The sequence below is a fragment of the Lutra lutra genome, chromosome 4 (assembly GCF_902655055.1).
Source record: "Lutra lutra chromosome 4, mLutLut1.2, whole genome shotgun sequence".
Classification (NCBI taxonomy): Eukaryota; Metazoa; Chordata; class Mammalia; order Carnivora; family Mustelidae; genus Lutra; species Lutra lutra.
In genome coordinates this window covers 111046998-111071854 of record NC_062281.1, presented here as the reverse complement: position 1 = coordinate 111071854, position 24857 = coordinate 111046998, and the positions used below count along the sequence as shown (strand labels likewise).

General features: G+C 38.4%; 1 protein-coding gene and 1 long non-coding RNA gene across 3 annotated transcripts; one reads left to right on the top strand and one right to left on the bottom strand.

Moving 5' to 3' along the window:
* Positions 1–2017: 2017 nt before the first annotated feature.
* VCAM1 (vascular cell adhesion molecule 1) lies at positions 2018–20295 on the top strand. 2 transcript variants are annotated; one of them, XM_047727475.1, is made up of 9 exons: positions 2018–2223; positions 2748–3023; positions 5177–5497; positions 7003–7269; positions 10615–10890; positions 12903–13223; positions 14123–14389; positions 15864–16130; positions 20034–20295. In XM_047727475.1, the coding sequence occupies exons 1-9, from the start codon at positions 2133–2135 to the stop codon at positions 20192–20194; spliced, it is 2247 nt and encodes a 748-aa protein (XP_047583431.1). In that variant the 5' UTR covers positions 2018–2132; the 3' UTR covers positions 20195–20295. The 2 variants fall into 2 exon arrangements, with proteins under 2 accessions (XP_047583431.1, XP_047583433.1); XM_047727477.1 differs by lacking the exon at positions 15864–16130.
* On the bottom strand, positions 13341–24523 carry LOC125098556 (uncharacterized). The gene is made up of 4 exons (XR_007126872.1): positions 24494–24523; positions 23806–23939; positions 17042–17099; positions 13341–13596 (listed from the first exon to the last, which is right to left on the bottom strand). It is a non-coding gene; the product is annotated as an uncharacterized LOC125098556 (long non-coding RNA).
* Between the last annotated feature and the right edge of the window lie 334 nt (positions 24524–24857).

Genomic DNA, 24857 nt, shown 5'->3' with positions numbered 1-24857 from the left:
GGATATTTCTTCAATATTCAAAACTTGGAATCATATCCAAACTCAGAACTGAAGTTATTTGCCATAACTTGGTCTTTGGGATCCCATTAGATCCTATCAGTCTCTTGTTTTTCTACCTCAGAGAAATGCATTAAAAATCCTAATCCTTGCAAGATTTCTTCCAAAGTTAAGCAGTCAACATAAATGGTTTGGATCACCTTCCGTGATGACAGCTTTGTGAAGGACCACTAGGTTACTAGTTTACCAGCCACTTTTGCCTGCAGCCACTCGGAATCACTTCTCCCACTTATTTTTCTTTCCTTGTCCATTAGTGAGTCCATCCTCATCAGTATCCAGGAGGATGTCCAGAAGCCTCTCCAGCCATGCAGGGACAGGTGCAGTTTCCAAACCTTAGTTGTGGCCTTTGTTACATAGCTTGTTACCACCTCCCCATGAGTCAATGAGCTCGGGTATTTTCTTGTAGAATCCAATTTTTTCTCACGCAGTATTTACATATGATTGCTACCATCTTGAAAGTCTCTTTCTCAAATTTTAATTTACAGTATTTATTACCGTACTTTTGTTGTATCTACTAAGTGTAAAAGCATGGATTAGACACCGGAAAGGCAGAGGTAGATACAAGGGTGTACGAGAACTGGTCCCAGTCATTTAGGGAACTGATGATGATCCAAAGGAGGAGGTAAACCAGCACGTGTGTAATACTAGGAAGTGGCTATTCCATTCCGGTTTCTTTTTGATTAGCAAGCATTTTGCAAAGACTTGAGCTATGTGTGTGCAAGACTCAAACAATCATTTTTAAAACAGCTTTAAAAAAATAATTTCACTGAGCAGGGATGGGGTGGGGTGGGGTCAGAAGACCATCAGATTGGTGAAGATAACCAATATATATATATATATAACAAAACCAAATTATTTATCAATATTATATATTAATATTATAACCAATATATATAACAAAACCAAATTATCCCATATAACAAAACCGAATTATTTTTCATGTTTTGACTATGTCTGTGGTCCAGTCCAAGAGAGTCACCATTTCAGATGAATTCCATACATTTGCATTTAAGTCTGTGAAAGACTTTCATTAAGTTCAACAAGTAGCTGAACCAAAGGATTGGTAACTTTTCTGAAACAAAAGGGAAAAATTATTTCTCTTGTTTTAGTACTGTTCCTTTACTTTCCACTCCAGAAATCATTTCAGAAAGTTGATGTTTGTTGTCAAAAGAATTAATTTTATTAATATTTTTATGACTAGAGGGGGCGCCTGGGTGGCTCAGTGGGTTAAAGCCTCTGCCTTCAGCTCAGGTCATGATCCCAGGGTCCTGAGATGGAGCCCCGCATGGGGCTCTCTGCTCAGTGGGGAGCCTGCTTTCCCCTCTCTCTCTGCCTGCCTCTCTTGCCAACTTGTGATCTCTGTCTGTCAAATAGAAAAATAAAATCTTTAAAAAAATTTTATGACTAGAAAGAATAAAATTAAGAAGTTATGTGGTCTCCCTTTTAAAAAATAACTCATCAAAAGATAAGACCTTTTCCTTATTCTTGTAAGTGGAAAATTAGACCCACGTTTAGAATTTGCAAATATGATTTAATGGAGAATAATCAGTTTGTATGACATAGTGGTTATTTAGCCGCTGCAAAATCCAAAGTATAATTTACTGTTCTTTCTCTCCTCCCTCCCTTTCTCTCTCTCTCTCTTCCCCCCACCCCACCATCTCTCTCTCTCTTCCTTTTTTGTCTCTCTCTCCTCCTCTCTTTTTATTCTGAAATGAGAGTTCCCTTGTATTTTTTCTTGCAAAGATATCCCTTTGGAGTGAAAATCAGGAAAAGCTTTAATTTTATCACCTTGGAAGTGTTTTATGTTTCCATGGCAGAGAGAGTAGTTTCTGTACTGAGAGCAAATGAAGGGGTTAATCCTGGGCTTGGCTGAGTGTCAGTGAAACTTTTTTTCTGGCTCTGCTCCGGGTTTCCCCTTGAAGGGATTTCCCTCCGCCTCCGGGCCTCTGCAACAAGACCCTTTATAAAGAGCAGACTTTCCATTTCACTCCTCACTGAGCCTCACTGGCTTTAGGGGCTAAAACCTCTTTCAGGACACTTTCAGGCGGGACAGAAAGAAGGGTTTGGGGACCACTATGTTCTCATCACAACAGAAACTAAAAATGCCTAGGAAGATGGTCGTGATCTTTGGAGTCTCAAATGTTCTTTGGATGGTGTTTGCTGTTTGTAAGTCCTTTTCTTTGATCTATTCCAAATGCTCACATTTCATTTCAGCTCTGATTTTGGCTTCAGTCAGTTGTGCAATGGTAGTGAAGAAAGGCACTAGGATTTTTAAGAAGTGGGAAAACCATTTACTGTAACATGTAATATGCTAGGTATATTATCTGTACCATGTATTATCATAGTTGGAGCTATAAAGAATGTTTTTCAGATATCTTTTTCCAGTGTTAAATAAATAATTGGATTCTATCTCTACTGAGGTCTATCTCTTCAGTTTCCTGTACTTGATAATGAGCTTAAACTTAGCAAATATCAAAACAACTTTCGTAAACGGGCATCAAGGTCAGGATTGAGAGTTCTCCATGATTCCAACACCTTTGGCAGCGACGCCTATGTTTTTTGGCCGCCTTGTAGTTAGTTCAAAATTTAGGAAAGAGATAAGCCAGACTGTATTCTGGACACTATACTAGAACAGAGCAGAGGGAGTGGAATACTAAACTAAGTTCACTTTTCTCTTTTTGTTCTCACAGCTCAAGCTTTTAAAATGGAAATCTCCCCTGAACACAGAGTTATTGCTCAGATTGGTGATGTCATTTCACTGACTTGCAGTACAACAGGCTGTGAGCCCCCATCTTTCTCCTGGAGAACCCAGATAGACAGTCCGCTGAATGGGAAGGTGAGAAATGAGGGGAACAGCTCCACGTTGACCATGGATCCTGTTAGTTTCAACAATGAACATGCTTACGTGTGCACAGCAACTTGTGGATCTAAGAAACTGGAAAAAGGAATTCAGGTGGAGATTTATTGTGAGTACTTTGGAGGATCTTTGATTTTCCTCTTAATTTTGCTTTTAAAGTAAGTTTTTTAGAAAGGATATTTTTAAAAGAAAAAAAAATTAAAGGCTATTCATGTCCAGCTTCTTGACTAGAGGACATACTGCCCTGGGAAAGTTAAGACCACTAGCATTAGAAAAGGAATACAAACCTTGCCTTTGTTCCTAACTCTACCACAAACATAGTGACCATAGGTAAGACTCAGCCTCTCGGGGCTTTTCTTTTCTTGGCCATAAAATGAAGATCTCTGAAGTTTCTCAATCTTCTTTTCCAAAAATTTCTATTTGATTATATCCTTACATGTTTACTTTATCATATGTCTAAATGGTTTATGAATTCCATTCTTTGGGGATTTTCCACTTACTTATTCTTATGCAATTTCGTATAAACAGCGTAAGTAGGAGATCTATGATTTAGTAATAGGCTTCTGTTCAGGAGTTTTCCCTTAGACAGAAGGAAAGTATCTACAAACATTCCACTCATTTGACTTTGGTACAGATAAATTTAGGAGGGTTGTTTTTGGTTTTGGTGCCATTAAGCCTTAATGCTCAACCACTCAACCTCAAGGTTATGGGTGTAATAATTTTATTTGCCTCATGAATGTTCATGAACATCCCTAGTTTGCCATTCTACCAAAACGCATGCATTCTTGACCCAGCATATAAAGTTAGCAAGAGGAGTAAAGAACCACCTGAAATAAAAATCTTGCCTTTGGTTACTGATGACTACTCTTTCAGAAAAACAAAACAAAATGAAACAAACCCTGAAATCCTTTATGACCATCCCTTCATGAAGACCCCATTTGATTATCTTATAATTATTTTGGTTCCCATCTGCTATGGGGGAGCTCAGCTTTGCCCAGCGTCCGTAATTGATTCTTCAATAAGCCCCATGTGCTGTTAATGCGTCCCGAGAAACCGTGCCTGGCCCGCTGCTTTCAATTATGCCGGTTGTATGTGCATAGTTCGTCTGTGCAGCCCCCTGAGCTCCTTGAAAGTCCCCTTTGGTAAATACAAGGAAAAGTAGCAAGTTCTTATATTACCTGACAGCAAACTATGCAGATTATGGGCACATTTTTTACAGAATATGAGAGATAGAAATTATTGGTGGAAAAATTAAAAATACTGTTTGTTTGTTTTTTGTTTCACGTAGCAAAGCATTTCCATTTCCTTTGCCTTTGCTCTTATGTATCAAACAGTTGAAGACTTAAAAAAAAGAGAAGTAAAGACCCTTCTGGCTTTAATTATCTTTCCTGAGGCTTTTCTTTAAGAATATCTGTCTCTTGTTGTGTTTAACGAGCCTGTCTCTGTTTCACATTTGATTGTAATATTCTTTAGAGCTGGGACCTTTGTGTTCTTATTGTGCAGAGTCCTGAGTCCAGCCAATGTGTTACCATCTTGACAGTTTGTAGTGAGAAGGTAACCCTTGCAAAGGAAGCAATGGCTGACTTAGATCGAACGTTCCCTGTTCCTTCAGCACTGGAAGGTTCAAGTGGAGTGCTAGTTCGGACGCTGAGTCAGGCATTGTGGGAGGCAAATCTCCTTTCCAGAATTTGTAGATTGCGCAGGTGTACCCGTGCAATGATATTCTGAGCCTCAGTTTCCTTATCTTTAAAGTGGACATATCTTGCCCTAAGATTAGAGAATGTGATATAATGTAAATCTTCAGTAGCAGTACAAAATAATAGAAATCCTGAGTGAAATCCCGGACTTGCCATTTATTAGCTGTGTGACTTTGGCGAGTTATGCAAATGTGCTAATTCTATGTTTTCATATCTGTGAAATGTGCTATGTCTTAGAGTTACAATAAAATTATTTATATTTAAGGAATAGCACAGTGACAGGCACATATATGTATTTAATAAACATTAATTTCTTCTCCCTTCTTTTACTCTTAATATGCAAACCTTAGTACATGTAGGATCAGTGCTGAAGAACTCCCTTAAAGGTAACTGACTCTGATTGGTGAACCCACCCAAAACTATTAAAGGTTATTTGAACAGTGAATTAAGACTGTTATCCACAGAAACATTAGACTTTGTTTGCATTGCATTGAATCAGTAAAAGACCTTGTGTTACATGAACAGAAAGCCTTCTCATGTGTATTTATTTGTTTGACCTTTGCAGCTTTCCCTAAGGACCCAGAGATCCATCTGAGTGGCCCCCTAGAACTTGGGAAGCCAGTCACAGTCACGTGTATGGTCCCTGATGTTTACCCATTTGATAGGCTGGAGGTAAATTTGATGAAGGACAATGAGCTCTTAAAGAATAAGGAATTCCTAGAGCCTATGGAAAGGAAGTCCCTGGAGACCAAGAGTTTGGCAGCAACCTTCATTCCTACCAATGAGGATATTGGGAAAGCTCTTGTTTGCCAAGCGAAATTAAACATTGATGAATTTGACTTTGAGCCCAAAGAAAGGGAGACTACAAAAAAACTGCAAGTCTACAGTAAGTACTTGTGTGATAGAGTCTAGTCTTTGTGGGAATTTAGTTAGCTAAAGCCAGGAAGGCATTTGTTTATAGTTTTTACTCCATTTTTTATTCATCGAGAACATAGTATTTGTCAATAGCATAATTCAATGAAAAGAACACAGGATTTGGGTTGAGAGGACTTCTGGCTCCATTAACCGTGTGAACTTGGGTCACTTAATTTCCTTATTTCCCAATCTATCAAAGGGGAGTAATAATACCAGCTGACTTGGTAGCAGGAAGTGGGCTCAAAAGAGATGTTTTTAAACATCTCTTATTTTTGCAAACTCTTATAATATGCTCTGAAATATTAAGTTATAGAAATTTCACAAGGTGAGCACTTGTTCTCTGTGTGCGTGTGTTATGTGTGCATGCGCTCATGGGCTCATCTGCATGTGCGTGTGCTCACGCATACCCATGTGCACTGGGTGGGAGAGTAGGGATGAGGCTTGATTAACACCACATTCCCTGAGACTGCAGGGAGATTTGAGGCAGGCTTGTAGTCCCAGAACTGTGTGGGAGTGGACACACTGTACTCCATTCTAGACCAAAACACTGTGTTCTGCTTTGGACACTACATTTCAAAGGAATATTGCCAACTATAGCATGTTTAGCTGAAACAGAATGAGATGGAAAGGCTTTAATCAATATTTTGAAAAGCATAGTCAAGATAAGGGGTATTTTTCCTAGAGAATACAAAACTTGGAAAAGAGAACTATCATTAAGTATTTGAAAGACAGTCATGTGGAGAAGGGATTTGATTTATTCTGTAACAGCAGAGGACTGAACTATGGCCACTGTGTGGAATTTGTTTACAAAGAGGAAGGTTTCAGTTCAATTGTTCTAATGATTAAAGCTGTCCCCAAATTAAAAGGACTTTTGTAAGGCAGCGATTCCCTCAACCAAAAGTGCTGAAGCCAACTTAAATGAGCCCTTGGCAAGGGTGCTTCTCTTGGTAGAAGACGACTTCTACCTTATCTGGGAGATTGAGCCACATTACTTTAAAGTAATGTAGTAATTTTCTTAATTTCTGAGTATCTATGGCCATCTGAAAACACCAAACATCAAAAAAAGTATCTCATGGGGCACCTGAGCGGCTCAGTGGGTTAAGCCTCTGCCTTTGCCTCAGGTCATGATCTCAGGGTCCTGGGATCCAGCCCCGCTTCAGGACCTCTGCTCAGCAGGGAGCCTGCCCCACCCCACCCCACCCCCTGCCCGCCTGCCTCTCTGCCTACTAGAGATCTCTGTCTGTCAAATAAATAACTGAAATCTTTAAAAAAAAAAAAAAGTAACTCACTTAGATTAGTCAGAAATTGGATTAACTGATTTTTAGGACCCCACAATACTGATTTTATATTAATTTGACAGAGTAAGTTTGTCAACTTTGTGAAAGCATATGAATATAGCCTGTGAGAGAAATACCTTATCCTTGTTGGATCAAGATGATGTCTAGCAGTTACTAATCTTGGGTCCTGCCTTTTCAGTCTCACCCAAGAACACAGTTATCTCTGTGAGTCCCTCCACGAAGCTGCAAGAAGGTGGTTCTGTGACAATGACATGTTCCAGTGAGGGTCTTCCAGCCCCACAGATTTTCTGGAGCAAAAAATTAGATAATGGGAATGTACAGCTCCTTTCCGGGAACGCAACTCTGACTTTAATTGCTATGAGGATAGAAGATTCTGGAATTTATGTGTGTGAAGGAGTCAATCAGGTCGGGAAAGATGGAAAAGAGGTGGAATTAATTGTTCAAGGTAAGTAGACTGTGAGAAAGGAATGATAAAGGTGCTGTAACTGGGGTTTGAAACAACTTCAATGCCTACATTACTTCCTTAAGTTTTACTGATGACCCATATGATGTAATTTCCTTTAGCACAATTGTATATTCATCTTACTCATACTTCTCAGAAGACTTTCCTCCCAGGGCATAAATGGCTCTGCATTTCTCCTTTCCATCTCTCACCATTCCTTCCCTGCTTCATCCTCTGACTTTCTCTTTTTCCCCCGCCCCCTGAATATTAGTATTCTCAGGTTACCACATCTGTCCTCATCTCCATTCTGGACTCCCAGTATTTGGGCTACTATATGCTGCTTATCCCCAAATTCATGTTCTTCCATATCACCAAACCTGTCATTTCTTCCTCAAAAAGATCCTTAGAATTTGTCCTCAATTTTTCAACCTCCTTGCCATTGCCTTAGTTTATCATCTCTGACTTAAACTCTTGTAAGATATTTTAAAATAACAGCATTCACTGACCACCAGCTATATGCCAGGCACTTTATATATGTTAGCTGTAATCTTCAAGAAATAACTAAAGAGTAAGTATTTTATACTCATTTTACAGATGAGAGTGTATTGTCTCACAGAAATGAATAATGGCTCCTACCAATCTTATACCTCATACTTGCTAGGAATTCTACTTTCCACTTTATATATGTTGTCTTGTTAGTCTTTACCACTACCTTATGAGGTAAATAAAAACACGAGTTCAGCATCCTTCATACTTTTCCTAGAGTCAAGTCGCTCACTAGGGGTATTTACTATGATTTTAAAACAGGCACATTTTAAACAAAACTCTATGACTTTTCAACTAAATAGCTAATTGTCTTCAAATGGTCATCCTGCTGTCATTCTGTCTGCAAGATAATCAATCCTATGCAATGCTATCATAGTATATACCTTAAACAAAAAAGATGCTCGTTATATATGACTTCAACCAAACCCTAATTGCATGTAATTTAAAATGTGCATTTCTTAAAATAACTCTTCACAATCTGGTCAGAAACTACTTTTGTAGCTTTGTTGGTGTCCCTGTACCTCTGTCCGTGTTGCTCCTTCTGCCTGGAGTGCCCTTCCTTTACCTGGTAAAGTCTTAGCCATCCCTCAAGACAAAGCTCATGTTAGCCTTCCAATTCCAGATTGTATTAAGCAAAGCTGGGCATTCATCCCTTTGTCTACACTCAACCCTTCTTATCGAAGTTTGTGTACTTCTGTTTAGTTCAACACATATTAATCAAGAGCCCTTGTCCAAGAATCCAAGAATCATTTTTGGCACTATGAGGGCAGACATGAAAAAGTTATGGTGACCACCCTTTAAGAGTTTACAATGTAGGGAGGAAAGACAGGGTGTATGCAGATAATTTAAATATACTTTAGTAAGAGCCAAAATAATGTATCTATTTAAATATGTCTTTTCATTAAATTGCAAGTGCCTTAAAGTCAGGAACTGTGCCTATGTGTGTTTTAATATTTGGGTGTTTACCACAAAAATAGGTGCCCAGTAAATACTGATTGCATAAATTGTAAACATGAGCAACACAAAATTTTAGAATACAAAAACATAGGGTTTCAATTTAGATGGTTAAAACAATAAAAGTGACACTCACCATCAGTAGATTAACTCAGATGGGTGTTAGCTTACCATTCTCAAGAGACCAGGAAAGTATTAAACTAATAAAATCATGAGAAACTAATCACCCATCCTGGATAACTCCACCCCACAATAAACTAGATCCCAGTTCAGTGTGGAAAGGAAATGCATTCTGGGGTTCAAGAGGGCTGTTTTGAATTTTGCATCATGGGACACTAACAACCTTAGGTACTGAAGAGAGAATTGAACTTTGAAAGGACCTTTCAGTTACCTAAGAATTACTCCACAGGGACCTCGGGTTTGCCTGGTAACACATGCAGCCATTGGAAAAAATGATTTGAGGGCTCTTCACAGGCAGGAATTGGGTCTGTTTTCAAGTTCCCCATTCCCACACTAGCATATAAGGAATGATCTCTCTTTTTCAAAGCCTTAAGAGCGTATCGGTTCATTGAGATAATTTGAGGAAAGCCTTCTTTGGAAGATTCTACAATGTCACAGTGAGATAAACCAAAGAGAAAAACGATTTCTCCTGGCACAGATGAGAAACCTGTAAAATGTGATGTATTTGGATTTCTTATATGTGGAGATTTCTTTCCTCCACCTCTAGTCTGCTATTTGGGGGAACAATTTTAGTGATTTTCTGTGAAGTCTCATCTGTCCCTTTCAGGGTTGCCCAACCATTCCCAGTTTCTTCAGGGAACAGGGAGTGGAGATTTGAAATTCCCTTTTTTTCCCCAGACAGAAAGCATCCCAAAGCCGCCTGTGGGTCCAGCAGGGATAGCCTTGGCAGCCAAAGAGCTCCTCTGGATAATTTGAGACTTAGCAGTTTGCTCTTTTATCTCAGTTTTCAACCCCTGAATTAATTGAAAGTATTTTTGTATTGCATCAGACAAATTTTAGGGGTGACTTGTGTATCATTTTCATGTTTAGATTTTGACTTTACCTTCAATGTGAGTCTGTGTGCTTTCAATGGCATAACTTTATATTGTTGGCCCAGAGACTCTAAGCTCTGGTTCATTATGGGTATTGCATCTAATCAGAAGATATATTTCTGTAGTTTTTTTCACAACCTCTCTTAGATCTTGCTTAATCTCCACACGAGGATGACTTGATTTAGTTGTTCAAGCAACTGAAAAGCTGGGATCACAAATCAGACCCACCTGGCTTCAAGTCCTAATTTTGCCACTTGCAAACTAGATAAAATTATTAGCATTTCTGAGCCTAAATTTCCATAAGGAGAAAGAGGCCAAGGAGGGTGATGGGAGAAGAAGGAAGAGGAAGAGGAAAATAAAAAGCAGCAGCAGGAGAAAGTGAAAGAGAAGAATTAAGTTGTGAGGATTAGATGAGATAATTAATACATGCAAACTGGTTTACATAATGCTTACACACTGGAACCTCTTAAGTTGTTGGAGCTGTTTCCACTCTTACAGGGATTTGATAAACTACCATTGAGCAGAGACTGAATGATTGTCATGAAAAGATGCCAGCTTCTGTCCTGAGAGGTTTTTATCCACATTCATTCTGTTAAATGAATTAGTCAATGAACTCTTGTGGGTTTGTTCTTTAAAAACATCTCTCTGGGCAGTCCCAAGGTGGAAAGGAGTAATTTCTTCTTGGCACAGATGTTAGCTGAAAAGAGATGGGGGTGGGGGAGAAGACCATATATTGCAATGTGGTGAAGGAAGAAAAGAAACTCATCTTCTCTTTGTCTTGTTCTTTTTCCTCCAGAGAAACCATTCATTGTTGAGATCTCCCCCGGACCCCAAGTTATTGCTCAGATTGGAGACTCAGTTGTGTTGACGTGTGGTGTCACAGGCTGCGAGTCCCCATCTTTCTCTTGGAGAACGCAGATAGACAGCCCTCTGAGTGGGCAGGTGAAGACTGAAGGGAGCAAGTCCACACTGACACTGAGCCCTGTGAGTTTTGAGAACGAACATTCTTACCTGTGCACTGTGACCTGTGGCCGGAAGAAACTGGAAAAGAGAATTAGTGTGGACCTCTACTGTAAGTGGTTTCCAGAATTGTTTGCTGTTTTTTCCCCCTCAGTTTTATTGAAAGAAATAGAATGCAAGTCTGTGATACATGGTGATAGCCATGTGTTTAGAAAGGGAAGTTTGCATTGTGAATTGTTCCTAAATCTTTGAACCAGAATTTTTTGATACAAATTAATGGACCCAAATCTCAAGTATATATTACATACGTACACAGCATCCACAGTCCTCAGTTTGCGTCTTGTCCATGCTCTGTCATCATGCACTTGAACACACTACACGTTCACTGCTTCCCATCCCCTCTGTGTGTACAGGGGCTGTTCAGAAGTAGTAGTGAGCAAGGAGTGGGAGTCAGTGCCTGTTCCGATGACTGGAGAGGGATTATTACCACTCAGCTATTTGAACAGAGGGTGAGGCCCCAGGCTACTGTTTTGAAGGTACATTTGGGAAGCTGATTGGCAGGATGGGGGGGAAAATGAGGCAAAAATGAAAACAGGTAGTTATATTGGCCCCAGGGGATGGACAGTGACAGCTGCTCAGGTGGAAAGCAGAACCAGGCATCAGTACTAGACCTTCACCTTGATGACGCTGCATACACCTGCTGTACTTTTTCTTGCTGTTCCTGTCACCTTAATAAAAATCATTTACAACCTGGAATCTATATGAATTTCACATTGCTGGAATTCCTCTGCTGTGATGAATGAATGACAAAATATTCAAAGTGACCTGAAAATGAATTACTTTAGAAGGCTACTCTGCCTTGTTTTAGTCAGTAGATTTCAAGAGAAAATAGAACATTTGCTACCAGAAAACCTGCCCAAACTTGTGTTACCCATCAGGATTTTGTTCAGCATGAGTTAGAGTATGTCTGTGGAGGGATTTGAATCTCTCAAAGTAAGGGTAAATTTTATTGTGTTATCATATTACCCAGAATCCAGCATCTGCTGATGTAGGCACATTCCCAACAGAAATGAGAACCAGAGGTACAGCCTTACTGCAATATGGAAATATTTGAAAATTTAACAACATTTTGTTGAAGGAGAAAAAATTTTGGCATTGCTCTTATTCTTGATAACTATTTTAGTCTTATCTTTATTGGTTTGCATAAGACATACTATAATTATTTAGAATCTAAATCTCACAGTTTTTTGTTAACTACAAATATTGTCTGAGAAATATTTAAGATTTACTGTCTAAGCCTGGCCATTGGAAACTAAAATGTCTAAAGTGAGAACTGCCCTATGGCTCTTATTTGATACTGCTCTGTGAAACCATGCCTGGGTTCTGAGCTCAGAGAAATATGGGTTCTGATCGCAACTCAGTCACTTGATAGATACAATACCTAATGAGAGTCTCTGAGCTTCTGTAAGGTTGATAAGTTTTTCTACCTACAAAGTAAGTTAAATGAAACCCATTTTATCAGGCTGATTAAAAGACTGAGATAAGGGGCGCCTGGGTGGCTCAGTGGGTTAAGCCACTGCTTTCGGCTCGGGTCATGATCCCAGGTCCTGGGTTCGAGCCCCACATCGGGCTTTCTGCTCAGCAGGGAGCCTGCTTCCTCCTCTCTCTCTGCCTGCCTCTCTGCTTACTTGTGATTTCTCTCTGTCAAATAAATAAATAAAATCTTTAAAAAAAAAAAAAGACTGAGATAATGCATATTAAAAGAACAATACATCATGGGAAATATTTAAAACGTTTGAAATATATAGTTGCTAAATAAGATGGTGGAAACTCATGTTCCTTCCAAAAGACCAGTTCATGGGTGTCAGACCACATCAAAAAAAAAAGAGAAAAATAGGAAGTATATTTACTTCTTGAATGATTCATGATTAAGTATTTTTGTTGATAGCATTTATATTTAGTATCATAAATATGTAGGCTTAATTTTATTATTTATGTATTGGTGATCATTCTATCCCAAGTGAATTAAAACTATCATTTTGAGACCTTTCCATTTAATAGAGATTAGTTCCATTTTTCCTTTGAATGTTTACATATAAACATAATTTTTCATGATATTTGCAGCATTCCCTAGAGATCCAGAGATTGAGATGAGTGGTCTACTAGTGAGTGGAAACCCAGTCACTGTGAGCTGTGAGGTTCCTAATGTGTATCCTTCTGACCGGCTGGAGATTGAATTATTTAAGGGGGAGAGTATCATAGAGAGTAAAACCTTTCTGGAGGACATGGACAAGAAATCTCTGGAGACTAAGACTTTGGATATGACCTTCATCCCCACCACTGAAGATACCGGAAAAGTTCTTGTTTGTCTGGCTCAGTTACACATTGGTGAAATGGAATTTGAACCCAAACAAAGGCAGAGTACACAGATGCTTCATGTTAACGGTAAGTACATGAGTGATGTAGCCACAACTTAATATGGATTTCTTAGGTTTGTCAGGCCATAGTTAACATGAGGTTAAAGAGCTAAAGAAGAAAAGTAACTTGGGAGGAAATTTTAAAATAATTATTATAATAAACCACTCCTAACACTTAAAACAACAATCATCTATTAGCTGATGATTCCATGAATTGGCAATTCTAGAAGGGGTCAGATGGGCAGTTTATCTCCTCACCGTGGTATCAGATGAACTCACCCATTCATTTTCAGTCAACTGGCAGGTTATTGGGGGATGGCTGGTCACAGATGGACTCATTCCTATGTCTGGAACATTCTTGGGGGTTTCTGGGCCTCCCTTTCTCCATGTGTTGTTTCCCCCTGAAGGAAGGTGGAATAGGTTTAGTCACCAGAGTGCAGCACTTCAGAGAGGTGACAATGAAAGCAGGCTCGAGCTTGGAAGTCCTACAGCATTACTTCTTTCATATTATATTGGTCACAATGAGTCAACAGACCAGCCAAGATTAGAGAGCTGGGAAAATAAACTCCACCTTCTCATATGGGGTTCAAATAATTTTTGGTCATGTTTAATATACCATAAATGTCTATGTACACTATTAATGATCATCCATTCTTTGGTAGTAAAAGACTCTCTACAGAACTTATTTCTATTAGAAAACATCCATGATGTGTTCACATTCTACTCTCTATCATTCTGTCTGCTTAAGTTAAATGGGGACAGAAACCTTCCTTTGGTAAAGTTAATAAACTGTTAATAAGTTTATTAATAAACATTAATAAACTGTTCCAATCCATTGGTTCCATAGCTCAGTTCTGCAACATTATTAAGACTTTTGGAACTCAGGGTATAAAGGGTCAAACTTAACAAGCGTCCCTACTTTTTCAGTTGCCCCCAGGGATACAACCATCTTGGTCAGCCCCTCCTCCATCCTGGAGGAAGGTAGTTCTGTAAATATGACGTGCTCTAGCAATGGCCTCCCAGCTCCGAAAATCCTGTGGAGCAGGCAGCTAAATAATGGGGATCTACAGCCTCTTTCTGAGAATTCAACTCTCACCTTAACTTCTACCAAAATGGACGATTCTGGTATTTATGTGTGTGAAGGGATTAACCAGGCAGGCATAAGCAGAAAAGAAGTCGAATTAATTATCCAAGGTAAGTAAAATGTGATTAATGAGTTACTATTGCCAGTATTATTTTAGTTGTTGCTGTGTTTGAACAAAGTTCTCTATGGAACCAAAATTTTTACTGAAAACATAGATTGAGGGTTTCGAAGAGCTCCTGATGTTTCCTACGCTTGGAAAGTTCCTGGAATGGTGCTTCCTCATAAACCATTGCACATCTCTTATTCTGAAATTCTTTAACCTCCAGTGGAATGCTAGCTGTGGGAACGGTGCCAGGAGCTCCGGTTACACTTATGAGACAATGATTATGGTGTTGAAATAGGGATAGGATGAGAAATATATGTATTCAGAAATTAGTTAGGATTAAAGCCACAATATCTGACAGAACTGGACTCTGAGTGGTACTCTCAAAAGCTACATGCTAATATTTGCTTAGAAGCCTAAGAAGGCACGTAAACCTTTTGTAAATTCTGAGGTTAAAAGTAGCAGTGTCCGTGCCTCGGGTTCATCAACTTGATGCCATGGAACCACTAGAATGGCTTCAGTTGTAAGATCCATACCCCCTCTCTCCAGAACAGAGAGCCAAGACTGAAAACAAAACAATTTCTAGTTGACAAGTTAAATCCATAGGCTGTTTTGGGCAAAAGCATGAAGTGATATATTTGGATTTCTCCCACCCTTGCACTTTGGGGATTAAAAAAAAAGTTCCTCCCCGTCCCTACCCCAGAGCTGTCCTATCCTCTCTTACCCCCTGGTATTATTTCCACTAAGGTATTAGTGATTTTCTTGGTACCTCATTTTAATGATGATTTGTATTTTAAAGAAACAACCTTGGAAGGGCAATGCACAATGTTAAAGAAATGTATGTCATGGTTCTATAGCTGTGTTTGAGGGAAGAATCTCAAATCAAGTCACAAAAATAGATGAACTTAATGGGAATCTCACTTATAAAATGGCAATATGATACCTTCTGCCATGGACGGTGAATTAATAGAGATGTTGCATATCAAATACTTAGCCCAGGGCCCACCGCTTAACAAATGGTAGTTATGGTTGTTAAGAATAGTAAGAAGAGAAAAAAGGAAAGAATAGTAAGAAAGCCATCTCTTCATAACTTGATCCAGGAAAATCCAACTCAAAACTCAGAAGCCTGTAAAGATCTTTATGCTTCAAAGAAAAAACTTTGCACAACATTGTGACAGAAATGTTTTCTTTTTCCACATTTGAATTCTATTTCTGTTTATCAACACGATTTTTTGGTTAGTCTAGAGAAAGAATTAGATTAGGGACATGAGAGAAATATAGACATATCTTCTCTTATTAAAAACACAATCATTAATAACAAACCAGTCAATCTTTGACTTCTTTACTTTCCCCTATAAACATTTAATGCAAACAGCAAGCACAGATAGGTTCCTGACAGCTAATTGTTGCTGTCATTAAATTAATATGAAAGTGGTTTATATTTCACCCAATCAGAGGTGCCTTTTAAATTCTCTTTACAGTTGCTCCGAAAGACATACAACTTATAGCTTTTCCTTCTGAGAGTGTCAAGGAAGGAGACACTGTCATTATCTCCTGTACATGTGGAAACGTTCCAAAAACTTGGATAATCCTGAAGAAAAAAGCAGAGACGGGAGACACAGTGCTAAAGTCGAGAGATGGTGCATATACCATCCACAAGGTCCAGTTAGAGGATGCGGGAGTGTACGAATGTGAATCTAAAAATGAGGCTGGCTTGCAATTAAGAAGTTTAACCCTCGATGTTAAAGGTTAGTTAGTTTTCTGTTTTTGTTTATTTTTTCTAATAGAAGTTTGATGGAATGTAAAGATTTTGTAGGATCAGGTGAGTGAGTTGGCAAAATGGAGTTGAATTCCATGTTGACTGTGGTTATTTCTCAGTGTTTCTTAAAATAATCATGCACAGCTGCCCTATCCTATGGAGTTTAGCCAGGAAGTTGACATTAATCACTGGTGAGTACAGGATTCCCATTTGCTTTTCTCAAAGTTGACAATTCATCATTGGTCTCCAAAGTCTTGCATTTCCTAAGCAGTTAAACATACATTCAAAACCTTTCTCTGGAGGTTATAAGGAAACTAAAGAAGTAGGATTCACCCAATGAAGAAAAAGGTTTCTACCCAGGCTCTTGTCCCTCCTACCATAAGAGAATACTATTCTCTGAACATGGAGTAATTGCCTATTTTCCGGATTGATTCCTTTCAAGACGATAATTAGGAGTGGCAATCTTGATGCTGAACAACACTGAAGAATGTTTAGACTACAAAATTGCCTTCTTAAAAATCCAGACCCCTTGTTCATCCTACCCTATTCTGAGCAGGAGGTGGGTTAAGCAATGACATCAGCAAAGAAACTTTAGGGGCCCTTTATCTTCCTAACCCCTTTTGTGAATGCACAGTAGGATCTGTTGCTCTTATTGGTGTAAGCAGAATATGTTAGCGTTCACTAATCAGTCTCCACACCTTGTGTGCTGATGAGTTCTCACTGTGTGTTGGGAACTACACTTGGAATGAACAGGACTGCAGATAAATGCAACTCTTGGAGCCCATGCACTTGGCTATCAGAGTTAGCAACCATGTGTCGGTGTAAAGAAAATTTGAACTTAGGTCAGAAAACACCTAATTTTACTCATTTGGCCAAATTTCTCAACACTGCAAGCCTTACCATATGTTTTCTGTCTTCACAGTACCTCCTCAAAACATGACAATATTAATACATCCATCTAGAAATGTTAAGAAGGGGGAAATATCATGATTATATGTGAAACTTTTAGTCATCCACCCGTAGTGATTATCCTGAGAAGAGTTGATCTGGCCAATGAAATTACTGTGTTCAAAGAATGGAACACTTACCTTGTTTCATGCCACTCAAAATGACACTGGGGTGTCTGTAATCACTGCTTCTAATGAGGTTGGGGATGAGATTGAGATCTCAGTTATGACTAGGCTGAAATTCATTCATTCCTAGTTCTTTCAATCTTTGATGCCTCTGGTCCCCTTTTAATTAAGGCTAGGCCCGGGAAATTGGACATCTAACATTTTTGTAATTCTGTTTGTAGTTAATGATTCTCTTTTAAAGATATATCAAAGCTTCTCTACTTTTTAAACTCTATCTCACACATTGTTTTTTTTTAATTACTTTATTAAATGAATAACTTACATATTTGCCATTCTCATTCATTACTTACATGAACTCTCAAAGCATTTTAGGTACTCAACTAAGAAATTCAGGCCCCCAAACAATGGTTTAAAATAACAGTAAATGAATGGAGACAAAAATTTGCTATTTTTCCTTGCTATTTTGAGCTAGCTTACCTTGCTATTTAGCTAAGTTTTTTTTTTTTTTTTTAAGATTTTTTTTTTTTTTAAAGATTTTGTTTATTTATTTGACAGAGAGAGATCACAAGTAGATGGAGAGGAAGGCAGAGAGAGAGAGAGAGAGGGAAGCAGGCTTCTTGCTGAGCAGAGAGCCCGATGTGGGACTCGATCCCAGGACCCTGAGATCATGACCTGAGCCGAAGGCAGCGGCTTAACCCACTGAGCCACCCAGGCGCCCCATTTTTTAAGATTTTTTAATTTATTTGACAGACAGAGATCACAAGTAGGCAGAGAGGCAGGCAGAGAGAGAAGGGAAGCAGGCTCCCTGCTGAGCAGAGAGCCTGATGCGGGGCTTGATACCAGGACCCTGGGATCATGACCTGAGCCGAAGGCAGAGGTTTAACCCACTGAGCCACCCAGGCACCCCTATTTAGCTGAGTTTTAAAATTACTTTTATTTTTCATTGTTTTGGCTTGAAAGTATTCCAATAATAGGAATGGCTGGGAGTCTAGGATTTTCAGTGTTTATACAGCTAATAAAAAATAGTGTTTGAAGATTGCCCTGGTAACCGACTCAGCAGCAAATTTGTGTTTGACTACAGATGCCTAAAGGAAAAACTGAAGGCAAAAGATAACATTTATTAAATTGAAAAGAAAACAATAGGAGTAGAAATACCATTGTCCAACATGTTGTCAATATTGATGCCTAACCGTAATTATGATAATGGATATCCATTAAAATATTATGTTTATACTTTGACTAGTTCTGCTCTGCTGAAGAAAGTAGAAAGATGAGGCAGTTATTGTTATGTTTAGGGTCAAGTGTTTTTTTATTTTAATAATTTGAAAAAATTGACTTCTTCTCATCTCACCATCATGATCCTTTTCTATTTGGTTGATCTCCAGTGATTAGAAACTTCTAGATGGAATGTAGTCATTCCCAAAATCAATTTCTTCAAAGACAGAAAACATACATGCTACTTTAAGAAATTTAATACTTGTGAGGTCATACGATGCTGGGCAAACATAAATATAAATAGAGATGAGCCTCTAGTAAATGCCATGTTATCTTCCCCAGATCATCTTATAAGGTTAAGATGGTTTTTTTGTTTTTGTTTTTGTTTTTTTTTAAGATTTTATTTATTTATTTGACAGATCACAAGTAGGCAGAGAGGCAGGCAGAGAGAGAGGAGGAAGCAGGCTCCTTGCGGAGCAGACAGCCCGATGTGGGGCTTGATCCCAGGACCCTAGGATCATGACCTGAGCCGAAGGCAGAGGCTTTAACCCACTGAGCCACCCAGGCACCCCTAAGGTTAAGATTTTAAGTAATAGTGCACCTGTCAGATGATTTTTAGTAGATTGGAAAAAATACTAATTTTAGTTCTGTAAACTTTTACCTTCTGTACCCAATTTACAGCTAAATGACAAAGTGACAGGATGCAGAAAGAAAAGAAATGCATTACTATTCAAAAAATATTTACTGGGGGTCAACTACTCCAAGCAATGAGTCAGGTACTGGCTATTCGGTGGTGGACCAAAAAGAAAATTGATATATTGTCTAATGTAATTTGTAGTCTGGAAGAGGAAAGAAAAGTTAATAGATAACTATACAAATAAATGTTTAATTACAAGCAGTGATAAGAGTTATGAGAAGAAAGTGTAGTGAGTAATGAAAGTATATCGGGGTTCCTAATTGAAGCTGGGGAAGATGTGGGTCAGAGAATGCCTGAGTAAGCAACAATCAAACTAAAATGTACTATCCAAAAAACTTCAGTTTATCAAGAGATGATATAAATGCTGAAGTGACACCCTACTTCAGAGATACAAAATGTAAAATTTTGTATATATCTCTGAAAAAGCTATCAGCAAGAATTCTTTTTCTTACTATCATATATGGTGTTTGATTATAATGGTTACACTTCAGGATTTTCTTGGAGAACTAATTAGTCATTTCAGTTCATGGTCAGCAGAGCCCTAGCTCTTAGTGGATTTTTATATATTCCCGAGCAAATACTCTTCCCCAATTCTTGCTTTTGTAAATGAGCTCTAGAAAGTTGTGTCCTTGCTTCCATTCAACAATTGAACCTGATTCTATTTGGATCCAACTTTATGTAAGTCAACAGCTGTCATCTTTAGACTCATCATGACCATGGCAACTGCCAACTGATTATTTGGGTAATTCAGAGAAATATGCATTTTGGTTCTTGCTGGCCCTTATCACTGCTTTGATTCACTCCAATTTAGAGAAGTAGTTGTACTGTTAAAATAAAACATGTAACTACTACTATCAAAACACTTTTTGTACTAGACATTAATTACACCCATTTTATTGTTTTCCAGGAAGAGAAAATAACAAGGATTATTTTTCTCCTGAACTTCTTGTGCTCTATTGTGCATCTTCCTTAATAATACCGGCCATTGGAATGATCATCTACTTTGCTAGAAGAGCTAACATGAAGGGGTCATATAGTCTCGTAGAGGCACAGAAATCAAAAGTGTAGCTAATGTTTGAAATGTTCAACTAGAGACACTATTTATCCATCCAGATGCTTAATACTGCTCATCATTCCACGAGGAAAACCAGCTAAGAGTACAGACTTCCCTGAATGTAGTGAATGCTTGGAAAGAAATGGCTTCTTATGCCCCATGCTGGGAGCAAGAGGCCAAAGGAACACCTTCTGCCTGAAAAATAGGCACTACCATTGAGATGTGTTGACTGGAGCAGTTCCTTGATGTGTATGTATATACAATAACATGATCTGTACATATGTAAAATAAAATTACGCCATAGCAAGATCACTTGGAATAGCAGCATTCTGTAGTCAGATCTTCAAAATAATTCAACAGTGTTGCTTCGGCTGATATAACTGAATGCATCTTAAGAAAGATCATCATCTTAATATTGACTGGCAGCTAACCTATGTCAACTTTTTAATATTTTATTTTCTTTAACAAAAATTTTATTTCTCTATAGTTCATTGACAATAATTTCATGTTTTATATAGATGCTAAGGTTTATCTTTTTATAGGCAAGTAATAAACCAAGAAGGCACTGGGTTCACCTTCAGGTACTAAACACCTCAACCTATGGTATAAGGGTTGACTAGAATTCTCTGGATGGTACTAACATGGTACGGAGATGTTTTATGATGTTGTTTATCAGACATTTTTGTAGCTTTTCCAATGTGGTCTAAAAATGCAACTTCTTTTGATTTTCTTTTGTAAATGTTTTGGTTTTGGTTTTGTTTTGTTTTGTTTTGTCTTGTTTTTTGTATAGTAAAGTGATAATACCTGGAATTGGAAGAATTGTGTGTTTATTTATTGTAAACTGCCTCCTTTCACTGTGGTGTTTGGAATGCCAAGTTCCAAAAGTAAAGAATTCAGACCCATAATAATAAGCAGATACTTGAAGTGCGAACCTCAGAGTACTTTGATCAGAATCGAGTTATGAGAACTTGATAAAAACTCAGATTTTTTAAGGCTACACTAACCTATTGAACTTAGATATCTTGTTTTGTGTCCTTGGACTATGCAATTAAATTTATTTGCAATTGAATTTTAAAAATAGAAAACACAAGAAGAGTGAAGGCAGATGAATGTGTATACATCAAAGGGTCACAAATAAACACCTGTGTACATACCAAGATTGAAAGGTAGAGCATTTTTGCTTCTATCAGAGCCCGTCTTACCATCTTTGCAGAGAAGTCAAGTCAGTCTTTGTCACTGACAAAACAGGGCCTTCTTATTAATAAACAGCTATCTGTAAACCTTTTTCATTTTCCAGAATGTTGCTTGTTCATGATTTAAAATCTCACTGATCCCCAGCCTTTGTCAAAGTAGCCCAGGCCACCGATAAAATCCCTTTAGGAAGAGCTGGATTCTCTACTCCAGAAGTTCAATAATGATGTGGGGGAAAAGAGTGATTCTTTCGGGGCGCCTGGGTGGCTCAGCGGGTTAAGCAGCTGCCTTCGGCTCAGGTCATGATCTCAGGGTCCTGGGATCGAGCCCCGCATCAGGCTCTCTGCTCAGAAGCCTGCTTCTTCCTCTCTCTCTGCCTGCCTCTCTGCCTACTTGTGATCTCTCTCTGTCAAATGAATAAATAAAATCTTAAAAAAAAAAAAAAAGAGTGATTCTTTCTCCCCTAGAGACAGGAAGTTTTCCACCTCATCTTACTGATCTTGTTTATGGGCACTTTTAAAGGGAAGTAGCAAAATGAGATTGAAGACAGGTAAAGAAGACAGATCTTCTACCTGACAGTAGGTGCCAGATCTTGGGGAAGAAGGGAATTTTCTCCCCTGGTTCCTGGTCTCTGAAGTGGGTATGATTTGTCTTGGACACTATTGCCAAATTTTTTTCTGATTGACTAGTGTTACAGTAAAGCATAGAAGCCACCTACCAGAACTTTCCACCTGAAGTAGAAATCCTTTAGATTGTCTATAAATCTGAATGTGAAACCAACTCATTCACTTGCCTAATATTCTAGTGGGAAAGAAGCAAACAGCTGATTTGGGGAGGTACATAAGCACTTTCAGGATCTTAGTAAACTTTCATTTCCCTCATAATGTTTCATAGTCTGATTGTCTCAGAAATAGGTTCAAATCTTGCTACTGACCTTTGGTAGTATTGGTTCTCAGCTGCGTGTACACTTTTTTAATTTCGGAGACTGGCAAGTTTGCCATCTCTCTCTGACACTGTGATACTTAAGCCAAGACTAATTAACAGGTTGAAAAAAAAATCATGACAGTCCACATCTTCTGACCATACTATCATCTTCACCTGCTGTGGGTGAAGGGTATGGGGAAATTATGAATATGAGAATGACTGGAGAAGGTAACAGCTGGGGTCAATCACTTTATGCACTAAGGAGCTTTAGTTTCCTTAAACATAAAATGAAGACTTTCTGCCAGTAAATTTTAGGGTCCTTCTAGCTCTCAAGCACAATGGTTTGAAAATTTACACATGTGCTTTAGGTAATTTTTTTGTCACTTATTTTAGAGAATCTTTTTGCATTAAGCCAAACACAGATCTAGGGATCTTCTCATTATCTTTCACTTACTCAACTTTAACAGAACTGGAGACCAAAAAAATCAAACGATTAAATTAATCCCAACAATAGGAAGTAGTTTCTGCAAAGATTTCATAATAGCCACTCTTTCCTGCAAAGAGGAAAGGGACATTTATAATGTCTTTTGAAATACCTTTTATTTTAGCTATAATGGTAATGAAAATTTCACTTCTGAATAAAAATGTATGCAGTGGCTTTTCAAGCTTTGTTGCTATTGAAGAACCTGGTTTCTCTCAAAAGACTAATCTGTAAGACTTGTTTGAGAAAAGTGCGATGAATTGAATGGAATCAAACGTCTGGGTTTTTGAGTGAAGGACAATGCTATCTGGAGACAGTATGGTAATTGCTTTTAGTTCTTTTGTCACTAGTTAGGACTTTTGGGGGCTTTGTGAAGGAGAGCAAAAGTTGATTCAGTGGCTGAAAAAGCAAGGGTTCAGTCCTGAAAATGAATAAGAAGATGGCACTGACTTTGTGGGGCTAAGGGTGGAAGATGAATCGCTCTTACATTGAATTGTGTGGTGAAGAATTTCAACTAGCTTCCTCGAATGAAAGTTTCGGTCTGTGAAAAAATGTTTAAAGTCACAGTTTGTAATTAAGAATGTTATTACTGTCTCTCTTTAATCCAAAAATGTGTGCAATTAAAATTTATTCAATTACCAGGACGTTGAATACTATCAGGCTGAAAACCCAAAAGAAGTGGTATTAAATGCAGAACTTCGAATGCACGATAAAAATGAACATTATCACTCTTGCTGGAGGTCATATTTACTAGTTAGAAATTTAGGAGTAGTCACATGAAACCCACTGAAAAAGTAGCAGACTCAAGGAGTTGCTTTTTATGGGAGTTTCTATCACTGCTTTGTCAAGGTTTGTAGACATTTTCTATGTTGTCATGAAAACCACTTTATGTTCCCAGGCAGAAAACTGAACTAACAAGTTCATTTTCCCTTGTGACAATCTCATAAGGGCCAGCTTCTCCTTATTGGTTTGAGTTCCTGTTATGGAAGTGGTCTAGTCATCATAGAGTTAACCCTTAGTGTTACTCACTTGCATATTCTCTGTCAGTGTCCTGACAGCATTTCCCAAACTCTCTTTAACATGGGAAGTCCATACGGAACTCTTAAAATACACAGAGTCATGGACTCTATCCCAGACCTACTGCAATTAGAATCTCCAAGGACCTGAAAAATCCAAATTTTTAATGAATATCCCTGATGATTCTTATTTGGGAAATAGTCTTCCAATAAAACTATTTAACTATCCAGTAGGTTTTCATCCCCAGAAAGCATTAACCGAGCCTCGAATTTTGGAAGGGTTTCTGCTGTCTGCAACCATCTCCTCTCACCTTTTTTGGAAAATTAGTCTATCATTCAAACACATTTTCCTGTCTTCAGCCTCCTATCTCTATTAGCTCTTAGAGTCTACTCTCTTCCACCTTAAAAAAAAAAAAAAAAAAACTAACAAAAATTTTTTCTCAAGCCTGCACTTCCTGCTAGATACATCCTTATTTCACCTCTCTTTTCACAGCAAGATTCTAGAAGGGATAACCATTGAATGTACCGCTTCTCAATCACTGTGCGACAAACTCTCATCTAGCTTCTAAATCGGCCCCTACCAAAGTCTTAACTGATAAAATGGAGATAATTTTGAAATATGAAGTCAGCATGTTTCCATTTCTGATGATCTCTAATCAAAAGGAATTATCTCCTGCTTGTTCCAAGGCTTCCTCACTCACCCTTTCATTATCTGTGGAGGCAGAGAGAACCTAGGTGAGAAAGAAAGAAAGAATCAAGGCTCAGTTTCACATTTCAAGCCAGGTTTATTTGAATCCATAGGAAGACCCTGGTTTTAGAAGTCAGGCTACGTAAAGAAAATAGAGTGCTTTCCTGCATTCCAAAAATTCCCCCTAACACAGCAAAAGCTCACAGTGTGGAGAAGTCAGAGGATGTGTGGTAAGCCCAGACACACAGTTGGGGAGAAAGCTGTCCTAGATTGAGAGAAGGAGCCAAGAAAGACAAAGGAATAGCAAGATATTAGACATGAATGTCCTTGCCACTCTCTGCTGTGAGATCAAATGCAGGAGGATCACTGCTGCAGAA